The sequence below is a fragment of the Ursus americanus genome, chromosome 24 (genome assembly GCF_024610735.1).
Source record: "Ursus americanus isolate L20-20 chromosome 24, mUrsAme1.1.p, whole genome shotgun sequence".
In the NCBI taxonomy this organism is placed as follows: domain Eukaryota; kingdom Metazoa; phylum Chordata; class Mammalia; order Carnivora; family Ursidae; genus Ursus; species Ursus americanus.
The window spans coordinates 32504785-32519393 of NC_142150.1; the positions used below are offsets into that span (position 1 = coordinate 32504785).

Genomic DNA, 14609 nt, shown 5'->3' on the forward strand with positions numbered 1-14609 from the left:
CTATGTGGCTTTTTGTTCCCTGAAGGCTTTCCCCACTGCTTTAGAGGATGAGAATGAAAATGATAGCAACCTGATCTCCAGCCCTGGAGATGAAAGTTCACACTCCCTGCTCTTCATTGAGCCCTCAGAGAAAAGCAGTCAATCACTCTGGTCTACCTGGTTGCAGTCCACACTCTATGTTCACCTAACTTGTGACCAGAAGTTTCTGTCTCAGGCATACGACCCAATTTCCACTCTCCAAACATTACAGACTCCTGTGGTACACACCAGTGTCATTCCTCCCAGGGAATGATGGGGGGTCTCTTCACGGTTCTGCCACTAGCTGGGCCCCTGCCAAGAACTTTGTCACCAACCATGCAGTGGTCCCCAGTTCATGTGAACAGTGAGCAAAAAGTTGTAGCCTGGGCTAATTTTTGCAACTGGCTTCCCTTCTCCACTGCCTGGGAACTCTGCTGCACTAAGTCACCCCCATTCTTTTTGTGACCCTGGGGATCCTGAGACCACACTGTCCCACCTGGGATTCCTCCCCACTTTGCCTCCTGAGCACCTTTCAGGCAAACACCTAAAAGTTCTAATTGTGTGCTCTGTTGCTTATACCATTTTACAGTACCCAGCTTATTGAGCCCCCCCCCATGGTTATCTTTCAATAGATCGCATTGGATTCATGTCTCCACCCCTCCTACCTTGCAAAAAGTCGTAGGCTTTCCATATGTAGAAATATAACTATTCTTTTCTCAGATCTCTGGTTAATTTTTGTGGGTGTTCAGAATAATTTGATAGCTATCTAGCTGATTCCCAGAGACCAGATGAAATCAGGGTCCCCTACTCCTCCACCATCTTAACTCTCTCCAGTCTGCCACTTTAAATAAGTGGTCAGAGTAGTCTTCATGAAGGACATCACATTTGAATAAATACTTGAAGAAGGAGAGGGAGTCAGCCATGTGGATATACCCTGCAGAAATGTGTTCGATGTTTTGAGGCCAGTGAGATGGGAACCCAGAGAATATTAGATGAGGTCAGGGAGGGGTGGTGGGTCCAATCACTTAGAGCCTTGTAGGTTGCATTAAATGACTTCATTTTCGATGAAAGCAAAGTGGAACACAATTGGAGAACTTTGTTCAGAGGAGAGATAAGAATTGACTCACCTATTTTGTCTGATATTACTATTGCTCCCCTAGTTTTTTTTTTTTTTTTTTGCCTCTATTTGCTTGATAAATGTTTTTCCATACCTTCAGTTTTAATCTGCATGTGTGTTTCGGTCTGAACTGTCTCCACCTAGTCCAAAAATCCATCAGGAGGATATTACAATTGTAATTATTCATGCAACAAACATGGGTGCACCTAAATACATACGCTGACTATTAGCAGACATAAAGGAAGAAGTTGACAATAATACAATTATAGCAAAGAACTCTAACTCCCCACTTAGATCAATGGACAGATCATCCAGACAGAAAATCAGTAATCAGGAAACAGTGGCTTTGAATGACACACTTGACCAAATGGACCTAACAGATATATTCAGAGTATTACATCCCAATGCAGCAGAAGACACATTCTTTTCAGGTGTACAGGAAACATTCTCCAGAATAGATCACATGTTACGCTACAAAATAGGCCTTAATAGGTCAAAAAATTGAAATCATATTATACATCTTTTTTATAATATTTTTATTATATTATGTTAGTCACCATACAGTACAGCCCTAGTTTTTGATGTAAAGTTCCATGATTCATTACTTGTGTATAATACCCAGTGTACCATGCAACACATGCCCTCCTTAATACTCATCAGCAGCCTATCCCATTCCCCTCCCCCCTCCCCTCTGAAGCCCTCAGTTTGTTTCCCAGAGTCCATAGTCTCTCATGGTTCATTCCCCTTCTGTTTACCCCCCCTTCTTCTTCCCTTTCTTCTATACATCTTTTTTTTACTACAATGGTATGAATCTAGAATTATCCACAAGAAGAAATGTAGAAAGAACACAAAAACATGGAGGAGAAATAACCTGCTCTTAAAATGAATAAGTCAACCAAAATTTTCAAAAGGAAATAAAAAAAATACATGGAGACAGGTGAAAATGATAAGGGGCTAATATCCAAAAGATACAAAGAACATATACATTGCATCACTACAAAGACAAATAATCTGATTTAAAAATGGAAAGGGGATCCCTCTTACACTGTTGGTGGGAATGCAAGTTGGTATAGCCACTTTGGAAAACAGTGTGGAGGTCCCTTAAAAATTTAAAAATTGAGCTACCCTATAATCCAGCAATTGCACTACTGGGTATTTACCCCAAAGATACAGACATAGTGAAGAGAAGGGCCATATGCACCCCAATGTTCATAGCAGTATTGTCCACAATATCTAAGTTGTGGAAGGAGCTGAGATGCCCTTCAACAGAAGACTGGATTAAGAAGATGTGGTCCATATACACAATGGAATATTACTCAGCCATCAGAAAGAATGATTACCCAACATTTGCAGCAACATGGATGGGACTGGAGGAGATTATACTAAGTGAAATAAGTCAAGCAGAGAAAAACAATTATCATATGGTTTCACTCATTTATGGAATATAAGAAACAGCAGGAAGATTGGTAGGAGAAGGAAGGGAAGAATGAAGGGGGAGTAAACAGAAGGGGGAATGAACCATGAGAGACTACGGACTCTGGGAAACAAACTGAGGGCTTCAGAGGGGAGGGGATTGGGGGATTGGGATAGGCCGGTGATGAGTATTAAGGAGGGCAGATATTGCATGGTGCCCTGGGTATAATATGCAAATAATGAATCATGGAACACTGCATCAAAAACTAAGGGTGTACTGTATGGTGACTAACATAATTAAAAATTATTATAAAAAATAAATAAAATAAAAATGGACAGAGGACCTGAATAGACATTGTTGGCAAGGATGTGGAGTAAAAGGAGCCCTCATGCACTGCTGGTGAGAATGCAAACTGGTGCATCCACTATGGAAAGCAAAAATAGAAAAAAAAAATAAAATTACCATATGATCAAGTAAGTCCAGTACCAGGTTCTTACCCGAAGAACACAAAAACACTAATTCGAAGAGACATATACAGCCCTCTGTTTATTGCAGTATTATTTACAACTGCCAAATATGGCAGCAACCCAAGCATTCAATGATAGGTGAATGGATAATGAAGATGTGGTATATATACAATGGAATATTAATCAACTTTAAAAAGAATGAAATCTTCCCATTTGCAACAACATGAAAGAACTTATATAATGCTAAGTGAAATAAATCAGACAGAAAAAGACAAATATCATATAATTTCACTCATATATAGAATTTAAGAAAAAAAGACAAATGAGCAACCAAAAAAGTAGACAAACAAAAACCCCAGATTCTTCTTTTTTTTTTTTTAAAGAATTTATATATTCATTTTGCAGACAAAGAGAGAGAGCACAAGCAGGGGGAGCAGCTGGCAGAAGGAGAAGCAGATTCCCCACGAAGGAGCCTGATGTGGGACTCAATCCCAGGATCCTGGGATAATGACCAGATTCAAAGGCGAATATATAAATGACTGAGTCACACAGGTGTCCCCCAAACCCAGACTCTTAAATACAGAGAATAAACTGGTGGTTTACAGAGGGGAGGTGGGCAGTGGTGGAAACAGGTGAAGGGGATTGAGAGCACACCTGTTATGGCAATCACTGAGTAATGTGTACAATTGTATACATTGTATACACTTTTTAAATTTTTTGAGAGGTGTTATTACTTTCTGATATGCTGGTATAATTTATTAAAATTTCTTATTTTTAAGTTTTTGGTCAGTCTCCTCTCATGGACTATAAGCTCTTGGTGAGGCAGGGAATTTTTTTTCTCGTTTTGATTCATGATGTATCATAATCATCTAGAACAGCCTGATGTAGGAGTTCAGTAAATAAGTGAATAAATGAGATATCTTCCCATATTCACATTTAAGTCTATCTTTAGTATTAACACACTAAAGTGTCAAGTTTTGCAAAGGAATGTAGTTATTGTTTATATTAGATCTTGGTAATGGTCATATATACACATATATATACATACATATACATATATATATATGTATATATATGTATATATATAAATATACACACACACATATATATATATTCAAATAGAAAATAAAGACATTGTTATCTATTCACTTTCTCATTCTTCACTCTCTATCCCTTCTTCCATTCCCTGAAACAATATTCTTGCTCTCAGTGACCTGACTTATAATTGCAAAGTATTTCTGATCTCATTAAAATCATTTATTGCCTCAAATTTGCATTGTATTAGTTGGGTTTATCTAGCCAGAATTTCTGAGTCATTCATTGGAAACCTTACCTTAGTAAGATACAACTTTAAACAAGCATAGTTTAAATCAGGGCCCTGATTGATGCTAAGATGAAGAAAGAGGTTGTTCAAACTAGTACAAACCTCAGTTGGCATTTGTTCTATTTTCACAGTTTCTATGATGGAATGAGCATAGTCAAGTGCATTCAGCAAATCCTGGCATTGCTTTGACAGAACCTGGAATCCAGATGTCATCCAGTCCTTTGGTCTACAAGAAATTTGATGAGCACTAAAGTCATTTGACTCAGAGATTGAAGAAGCTTCAAGAGATCGTTGACTTGGCTGCTTGTCTTTGGCCACTTCAGGATCTCCTTGGAAACTACCTTCCAAAATTTTTCCACCAGAAATGGAGAGCTTAATCATTCCTTCAGATGTAAGAAGTTCATCTAGGGCTTTTGGACTGGGAAGTTTAACGCAGGGGGTCATTCATTCCCTGTTCTTGTTTTCCAGGCCAAGAAATCTTATGACATTACTGTGCACATCATATGAACATAAAGAAGATTTAGACTTAGGAGATGTGGATTCTAGGCTCAGTTCTATTACTAATTAGGTGTGGGAACTTTGTGAGGTATTTCACTTCTCTGGTTCTCAATACCTGATGTTTAAGTAGGATTAATAAAAACACATGAATATTTCTTCTGTGCTTTCTCTGAGCCAAGGATTCATTCTTTTCCTATGTTAAATATTTTAAGATTTACAGAAGCTTTTTTAAGGTAGGTCTTCATATTCTCATTTAATTGATGGGGAAGCTGAATTTCTAAGACCTTAAGTGACACACCAAAAACCTTCCTGAGGATTCTTCCAGTCCATTTGTAATAAAAGTGGCCAGGTGTTGGGGTGTGATTTTCTCTCGGATGATTCTGTGGGAGACCAGTGCTTGCTGGTTACCAGCAGACCTTTCAGCAAGAGTGCAAAGCATTGTGCATTCTTTTGTGGGATCCTCTCACCTCCATTCCTGTCTCCACCTTCTGTCCTTCCCCTGCACCCTGCATGGCTCACCTCATTCCCATTGAGGGTGTCTAAAAGACAGTGACACACCTGGCAGGTGATTCTCAGACCAGAGTGCTGGGTAATAACATGATGTGCCATGTGAAAGTAATTTTAATGCAATCTATATCATCTTTAATAGCTTATAACTATTCACAAGCAACTTTCTCTCTGGTAAGTGGAAAGGCACATATCTTTCTTTTTTTAAAGATTTTATTTATTTATTTATTTATTTATTTATTTATTTATTTATTTATTTATTTATTTATGAGGGAAGAGAGAGAGAGCAAGCAGGGGGAAGAGCAGAGAGAAATGAACAAGCAGACTCTGTGCTGAGTGCAGAGCCCTACACAGGGCTGGATCTCATGACCCTGAGACCATGACCTGAGCCATTGTCAAGAGTCAGAGGCTTAACTGACTGAGCCACCCAGGCGCCCCAGGAAGGGCATGTATAAAAACGAAAGAAAGAAAGAAAGAAAGAAAGAAAGAAAGAAAGAAAGAAAGAAAGAAAGAAAGAAAGAAAGAAAGAAAGAAAGAAGAAAGAAAGAGAAAAAAAAGAAAATACAGAAGGCATGTATTCAAAAATTCTTTCCCTTTCCTTGTTTCCTGTCAACCTTTCTATATTGACTTAGGAACATAGATAAGTTTAGGAATGGGAGAACTGAATATTAGTGTTAAAAATAAAGAAATAATCGGGACACCTGGGTAGCTCAGTCAGCTGAGTGTCTGATCTTGATTTCAGCTCAGGTCATGATCTCAGTGTCATGAGATTGAGCCCTGTGTGGGGCTCTACACTCGGCACAGAGCCTGCTTGATCTTCTGTCTCTCCTTCTGCCCCTCACCCCCAGCTCCTATGCACTCTTTCTCTCTAATAAAGATGAAAGAAAGAAAGAGAAAGAAAGAAGAAAGAAAGAAAGAAGAAAAAGAAAGAAAGAAAGAAAGAAAGAAAGAAAGAAAGAAAGAAAGAAAGAGAGAGAGAAAGAAAGTTTATCTCCATTTGACTTTTCCTAAGAGAACATTGGAAAATAAAGAACATGAGAAACTTGCTTAACATCATATAGCAGATACTGGTGGGGCCAGGTCCCATGTCTGTCTATCTGACATATTTCATCTATCTGATCCTTTAACTGGATTCAACAACTTTCACACTTCTACATGAGATGGGCTTAAGCAAAGCCTATGGAGAAGTGAACAGACTTTTCTAACCTGCAGTTCACAGTGAGTTGAAGCTAACTAATTGGCCCCAAAGCATGTGTTTGCCTATGGACAATCTGAACAATGTAGCACATTGGACATCCTTTGGGACTGGGTTGGGAGTAATGGTTTTCCTGGAGGTCCTGAGGCTGGAAGCCTGCCTTAGGCATTTCTAAAGTTGTGTGGGAATCACCATAAATATGCAATGCTGAAAGAAAGAATCAGTTACCTCATGTGTTTTCCAAAAGAGCAGCTATGAGAAGAGAGGTAGCTTCAGAAGCATTTCTCTCTCAGAGTGCAGGACTGTTTCCTCCATAAAGTTTTGAGGAACTGAATTAGGAAATTTCTTTTTCATGACCCTCTCCCTTGCTCCAATCTAGACCTTGTTTTTGTCTAACTTAGTGCTTCAGCGGTGGAACTGCGTGATGTATGGCCACATGCAGCGTCCCCTTTCTCCATAAACTCTACATCCCATCACCTCTTGTGGTAAAAACATTGATAAAGCTCAATGAAGTACAGTTTGCATGTCTTATTCAAGCTTCATATGATTCACTTTCTAAGTAAATTGAAGTTGAAGATACGAAAAAATTTACTGTATTTGGAAGTCATCTAGTTCCCCCTAAGCAAGGAGGTAAGTTTTCAGTCTGTCTGAGATCATTTCTTCACACTGCCTCTTCAAGACGGATCTGTTGGAATCTATACTCAGAGTGTCTTCTAACAAATGATGAAGTTCCTGCACACTGTTTCCACACACGAAGAGGTGAGGTGGTCCAGGGTTCCCAAGCCTTTCCTGGCCTCAGCACAAAGCTTTCCTACCTTTCAAATCACCACTGCTTAATGTAGGGGTGGGGTAGAGCAACTGCAGCATGATATTGAGGCCAACCTGATAGAAGTTTCTATCTTGGTGAGTCCCCTGATTTGAAAAGTTTTAGGTCAGTGGTGATGTCTCTGGGATGCAGTGAAAGATAAGAGTGCACTTTCTACACACTTGGGTTTTTAAGACCTTTGTTCACCCATTGCTCATGACCCACAACTGCAACTTCTGTCTGGTTTTGGGGTGAGGGATTGTGCTGTGGGTCAGGAAGAGAAAAGCTAAACTCTCTAATGAAAGTGTGGGCCAAATGACCTTCTCCAACATTTTTAGCTCACCTCCCTTCTTTTATATGTCTTTTGTATGTATCCCCTAACTCTTCTCTCCCTGGTGTCTTCTCACTCTCACTCTCCTCTCTCCTGCTCTGACTGTATTCTGTCTTTGCCCTGTCTTCCTCTTCCCCTTTATTGATTTGGGTATCTAGTTTTTCCTTTACCTCACCATGCAGTTTACAGAACCTGATTTTTTTAAATGATTTTTTATTATATTATGTTAATCACCATACAGTACATCCCCGGTTTCCGATGTAAGGCTCGATGATTCATTAGTTGCGTATAACACCCAATGCACCATGCAATACGTGCCCTCCTTACTACCCATCACCGGTCTATCCCATTCCCCCACCCCCCTCCCCTCTGAGGCACTCAGTTTGTTTCTCATAGTCCCTAGTCTCTCATGCTTCATTCCCCCTTCTGATTACCCCCCTTTCTTTATCCCTTTCTTCCCCTACTGATCATCCTAGTTCTTATGTTCCATAGATGAGAGAAATCATATGATAGTTGTCTTTCTCTGCTTAACTTATTACAGAACCTGATTTTTGGAGTCAGAACCAGGATTTAAAGTGTCAGTTGGCATCCTTCTCTGATGGCTCAGGACTTTTCTTCTCTTGGATGCAATCTACACGATGGTAGAGATTTGATGTTTTATATGCTGTGCAGGGTGAATGCTAGAGAGAGATGCTAGCTAGTAGCATCCTATTCTGGTTCTAGCGTGACTGTACTGTACTTGGTGAAAATTTCTGTATCACAGCTGAAACTGTGTATGGATATGTCCTTGTAAGAAAATATTCAGGTCAAATGACAACAAAAGAGGAATATTGGTTGAATGATATTTGAATATTATAGAAGAAGAATAATATATAACCTAGAATTGCCTTAGTCAGTTGTGTATATATATATATACACATTTGTACACACACACATATATATATACACATTTAATAAACACATATTAATATAATAGATAGAGGCAGAAACCTATCGACCTGGAAAAACCAAGGGAAGATTATTTGTACAAATATAATTTGAAGTATAAAATTTCAACAGGTAAAAGTAAAAATTAAGGTTTAAGAAAGAAAAAAAAGCTTGCTCTATTACTGCAATGTCCCCCAAAATCAGGGAGATATGACAGTCTGGGAGTGTAAGGAAATGATGACTGACTTCAGTGATAGAACTCTGAGTGGAGGTGTTCATCTCACATAATGTATACATCTTGTAAGTGCCACTTTCTTGTCTTAATGACCCTAAATCTTCTTTCTGATTATTTAAAATAAAACAAAATAGAACTACATCACTTGGCTTTTGTGGTTGTCCATTATCTGTCCCCAAATTTCTCTGTTGCAAGCTTTTTGATTTAACAAGATTATAATTTCTATGGAGATTATCTCTATGTTAACCTGAAGCAAAGTATGTTTCTCCCTCCATGATATTTAACAGACTCTTCTCACCTAACTGCTCCTTTCTTCACTGCCAAGCCCTGCCTCACTTTGGTTCAATTCCTTTCTAGGAATCTAATGTTTCTTTTTTAAAAAGATTTATTTATTTATTTATTTATTTATTTATTTATTTATTTATTTATTGAATGAGTGGGGGAAGGGGCAGAGGGAGAGAATATCCAAGCAGACTTCTGACAAGCATGGAGCCAGATGGGGGTTTGATCCCAAGGCCAATGAGATTCAGGACCTGAGCAAAACCAAGAATTCAGTGCTTAACTGACTGAGCCACCCAGGTGCCCCAGAAATCTAATGTTTCAAAACAAAGTAACCTTAATTTCTTTTCTTTTCTATAGTTGTCAGATCATTGGAACTGCCAATCAGATCTTGTAGTTATAATATCTCTCATTTATCATGCTGCACTAATATTATTTTAGCTGGATGGCAAATAAATTTTAAGTTTTTTTAGATATGGAATTTTATTAGGGGAAAATAAACTATTTGAGTCAGTCACTTAACAATATATATTTTACTTAGGGAAGGACAGTATAAACTATGGAATACTTGAGTTTCAGAGAACTGTGTTGGAAACTACACATTAACATATTTAAAGCCCTTACATCACTTCTTTCTCATTTTTGAAACTTCTCTGACCAGCCAATTCATAATCAAGGGACTTTTGTATTTTTGGAACCAAAATTCACTTGGTCTTATCACATAGAGTTATGTGTAATCCTTATGTAGTAAATGATCTTATCTAGAGCTATGTTATCCCTCCAACCTGGTTTTAAAGAGGTTGAAGACATGTTTTCTATGATGCCCTATTGAAAAATGGCAGATATGAGTATGTACTTAGTACATATTGATTGATTTGATGGTATTATTGATTCATTAGAGGATTGTTGATTTATCATAAAGAGTTTCTCAAAACTCATACTCAAATACATTCTAGATATTTGACATCTATATTAAAAGGAACAGAAATATTGTAAGACAGAATAAAGATAAATTCTAGTAATTTCCTAAATTGAAGTAATAGAAGGTAAAATTATGGCCACCACGAACCTCAATTTGCAGAAATAATTTCTTCTTCAAACATAATTCAAACAAGATACTCAAGAGGTCAGGAATAATAGGTGTAAACTGGTGTCCAAATCAAGAAATGTGTTTTTTTAAGAGAGAATCTCCAAGTGTGTATATTTTGAAATTATATAGGATTATAATTTTTCAGCAGTTGAGATGCAAGTATATTATATTCTCATCAGACATATAGGTATATACTTAATAAAGTATTTATTAGAGTGTCTGTCAAATGAAGAAAAAGCGTCAAGACATTAAAGTGATCTGATCAAGATCATACAGCAAAGTCATTAGTTCTCAGAACTCGCCAGAGCTCACCATCAATGAAATCTAAAAATCTCAGTCCACATAGGGAGACCTTCAGTTAATGCTCATGGTTAAAGCAAGGACATCTGCATTGAAAAAAATAAATAAATACATTTTCTCAAGTGATTTCAGTATATGAAAACCCGAGAGCCATTGGTTTATGTGTTGATGGAATTAGAACTCTACAAGTGTAATTTTTTTTAAAGATTTTATTTATTCGACAGAGATAGAGACAGCCAGCGAGAGAGGGAACACAAGCAGGGGGAGTGGGAGAGGAAGAAGCAGGCTCATAGTGGAAGAGCCTGATGTGGGGCTCGATCCCATAACGCCAGGATCACTCCCTGAGCTGAAGGCAGACGCTTAACTGCTGTGCCACCCAGGCGCCCCTATACAAGTGTAATTCTGAATCCAGTTTCACTGCTATTGCCAAGTTACTATTTCCCAATTTTCCCTGCAGATGAACAATTTCTACATTCACTGTAACCATGGAGTGGAATAACAGTGTGAATGAGTTCATTCTGTTTGGCTTAACACAGAATGTGCTAAAGGAGAAAGTCGTGTTTGTGGTCTTCTTGTTTCTCTACCTTGCAACTCTGATGGCAAATTTACTGATTGTGATGACCATAAGATACAGCCGGACACTTGGGAGCCCCATGTACTTCTTCCTTTTCTACTTGTCCTTTTCTGATGCCTGTTTCTCAACAACCACTGCTCCTAGGTTGATAGTGGATTCTGTATCTGAGAAGAAAGTCATCTCCTACAACGAGTGCATGACCCAGATTTTTGCATTTCACTTCTTTGGGTGTTTGGAGGTCTTAGTACTCGTCCTCATGTCCTTAGATCGCTATGTGGCCATTTGTAAGCCCCTGCGGTACACAACCATCATGAGCCAGCAAGTCTGTGGCACAATGGTGAATGTGGCCTGGGTGGTATCTTGTATCCATTCTTCTTCACAGGTTTTCTTGGCTTTGAAACTACCATTCTGTGGACCCAATGTTATAGATCATTTTTTCTGTGATATGGCACCTTTGTTGAAACTTGCATGCATGGACACTCATGTAATCAATTTACTTGTAGTTTTTAGCAGTGGGACTATCTGCATGGTAAGTTTCATAGCCCTGCTTACCTCTTATATTTTCATCCTACATTCTCTGAATAGCCAGAGTGCAGAAGGAAGAAAGAAAGCCCTCTCTACCTGCACATCCCACATTATCGTTGTCATCTTATTCTTTGTTCCATGTATATTCACATATACTCGCCCTGTAACTACATTTCCAGTGGACAAGATGGTGGCTGTGTTTTACACTATTGGGACACCCTTGCTCAACCCTCTGATTTACACTCTGAGAAATGCAGAAGTGAAAAATGCCATGTGGAATTTATGGTGCAAAAGACTCTGACTACAATGGGAATAAAAACAGAGGACTCCAATTTTAAATTCTGTGAGAGTTTAAATAAATTTGGATTGATAGAAAAGGGAAAATGTTTCCATCCCAACGGGGACAATTGACTCCTCTCCCAGTAGGATGTTTTGAGGCATAGGCAGAATGACCATGAAGCACAGATCCATTCATTTTGTGTCAGTATCACTGAGTGCCACAATATCAAATATAGTATTTGAGGGAAGATAAGCCCACTCTTCCCTTTTGCTCGGTGCACAGAAGCTTGTGAGCCAGCTTCTGTTGTATCTATAGCTTTACCTCTCCCCTTGCACATTATTCTTATTTGTGTTTCTCTTTCCCATGTTTTCTGATCTGGGTTGTAAAGTGGCCCCTAAACTTGCTTGAACTATTTTGTTGCAAATCAGTTTTGACACTACTAAATCTGGATCTTACCTTTTCTGGGTCAACTGTCAACAGCCCTAAGTTACTACAAGAAACTGATGATCCCACAGGAGCACATATATCAACCAATTAAGCCTCTATTTGGTGCTTGTCTTCCCTTTGTATAATCTGTAAAAAATCGAGTTTTTTTTTTTTTTTTTTGGTCTCGAGCATGTAGAAGGAGATGACTCATGAGCTTCTATTCATTTTTTTCTTTCTTTTTCTTAATAATAATTCTTTATTATGTTATGTTAGTCACCAAACAGTATATCCTTAGGTCTTGATGTAGTGTTCCATGATTCATTATTTGTGTATAACATCCACTGCACCATGTAATATGTGCCCTCCTTAATACCCATCACCAGCTTATCCCAATCCCCCAGCCCCCTCCCCTCTGATGCCCTCAGTTAGTTTCTCAGAGTCCATAGTCTCTCATGGTTCATTCCCCCTTCTGTTTATTCCCCATTCATTCTTCCTTTCCTTCTCCTACCTATTTTCCTGCTATTTCTTATGTTCCATAAATGAGTGAAACCATATGATAATTGTTTTTCTCTGCTTGACTTATTTCACTCAGCATAATCTCCTTCAGTTCCGTCTATGTTGTGGCAAATGTTGGGTGATCGTTCTTTTTGATGGCTGAATAATATTCCATTGTATATATGGACCACATCTTCTTAATCCAGTCATCTGTTGAAGGGCATCTTGGTTCCTTCCACGATTTAGCTATTGTGGACAATGAACATTGGGGTGCATATGGCCCTTCTCTTCACTATGTCTGTATCTTTGGGGTAAATACCAAGTAGTGCAATTGCTGGGTCATAGGGTAGCTCTATTTTTAACTTTTTAAGGGACCTCCACACTGTTTTCCAGAGTGGCTGTACCAACTTGCATTCCCACCAACAGTGTAAGATGGATCCCCTTTCTCCACATCCTCGCCAACATTTGTTGTTTCCTGCATCAATTTTTGCCATTCTAACTGGCGTAAGGTGGTATCTCAATGTGGTTTTGATTTGAATTTCCCTGATGGCTAATGATTTTGGACATTTTTTCATGTGTCTGTTAGCCATTTGTATGTCTTCATTGGAAAAGTGTCTGTTCATATCTTCTGTCCATTTTTCGATTTGATTATTTGTTTCTTGTGTATTGAGTTTGAGAAGTTCTTTGTAGATCTTGGATACCAGTCTTTTATCTGTAGTGTCATTTGCAAATATCTTCTCCCATTCCGTGGGCTGCCTCTTATTTTTTTTTTTTTTTGACTGTTTCCTTGGCTGTGCAGAAGCTTTTTATCTTGATGAAGTCCCACAAGTTCATTTTTTTCTTTTCTTTTTTTTGTTTCTCTTGCCTTTGGAGATGTGTCATGAAAAAAGTTGCTATGGCCGATGTCAACGACGTTGCTGCCTATGTTCTCCTCTAGGATTTTGATGGATTTCTGTCTCACATCGAGGTCTTTCATCCATTTGGAGTTTATCTTTGTGTGTGAGAGAGTGGTCAAGTTTCATTCTTTGCATATAGCTGTCCAATTTTCCCAGCACCATTTCTCAAAGAGACTGTCATGACCTTCTTTTCAAATAGTATAATTCTAGTTATAACAAATATATTCATTGTATTTTTCCAAAATTTCTATGTACTTTAATATCTTTCTTCTTTGTTTATCATGATTCTCATTATTTGTCCATATTCTTAGTTTCATATACATATATAATATAAGTCCATGGGCATTTACCTAATTCTTGGTTGGTGAATTGGGGACAATTTTATCCAATTCTGAGAGTTATAATATTAAAACCAATGCCTCACGGATATGATCACACATATGAAAAAAGTAACAACTGACAGAAAACAGAGCTACTGTTACAATATTTCATCCAAAAAGGGAAGTTGCAAGATGTTTCACTGACTAGTGGATATGATTGCTTGGTTGCCTGGCATAGCATGTATACTTCTGGGTTGGGAGAAATGTTTCAGGCTATGGCTTATTGAATTCTACCTTTATTAAGCAATATTTACATGGTAATTTGTCTTCCTATAGAGATTTTCCTCCCTGAAGAGAAAAGTATTGACTAGTGACTGGAATAAGCACTTTAGCATTTTGATTTGTATTTTTCATGTATCTCATTAGATTTACATTCTGGCTCAGGTACTGTTAATGAATGAGTAAGGACAACAGAAGCCAGTTCCTGCAAGAGCAAGCAATGAGTCTATCTCTGAGAACAAATATAATCAAGACTATTTTCCTACAGATCTGGAGCTTGAAGTGTGGCAGATTAGTTTCCCAGAGT

General features: G+C 38.2%; 1 protein-coding gene across 1 annotated transcript; it reads left to right on the forward strand.

Annotated features, from left to right (window-relative positions):
• Positions 1–10992: 10992 nt before the first annotated feature.
• Positions 10993–11907, forward strand: LOC123785179 (olfactory receptor 4C11-like). The gene has a single exon (XM_045786893.2). The coding sequence runs from the start codon at positions 10993–10995 to the stop codon at positions 11905–11907; it is 915 nt and encodes a 304-aa protein (XP_045642849.2).
• Positions 11908–14609: the final 2702 nt, after the last annotated feature.

Excerpts from the sequence above, each read along its gene's own strand:
- LOC123785179 (XM_045786893.2), top strand. The coding sequence starts at position 10,993 with ATGGAGTGGAATAACAGTGTGAATGAGTTCATTCTGTTTGGCTTAACA.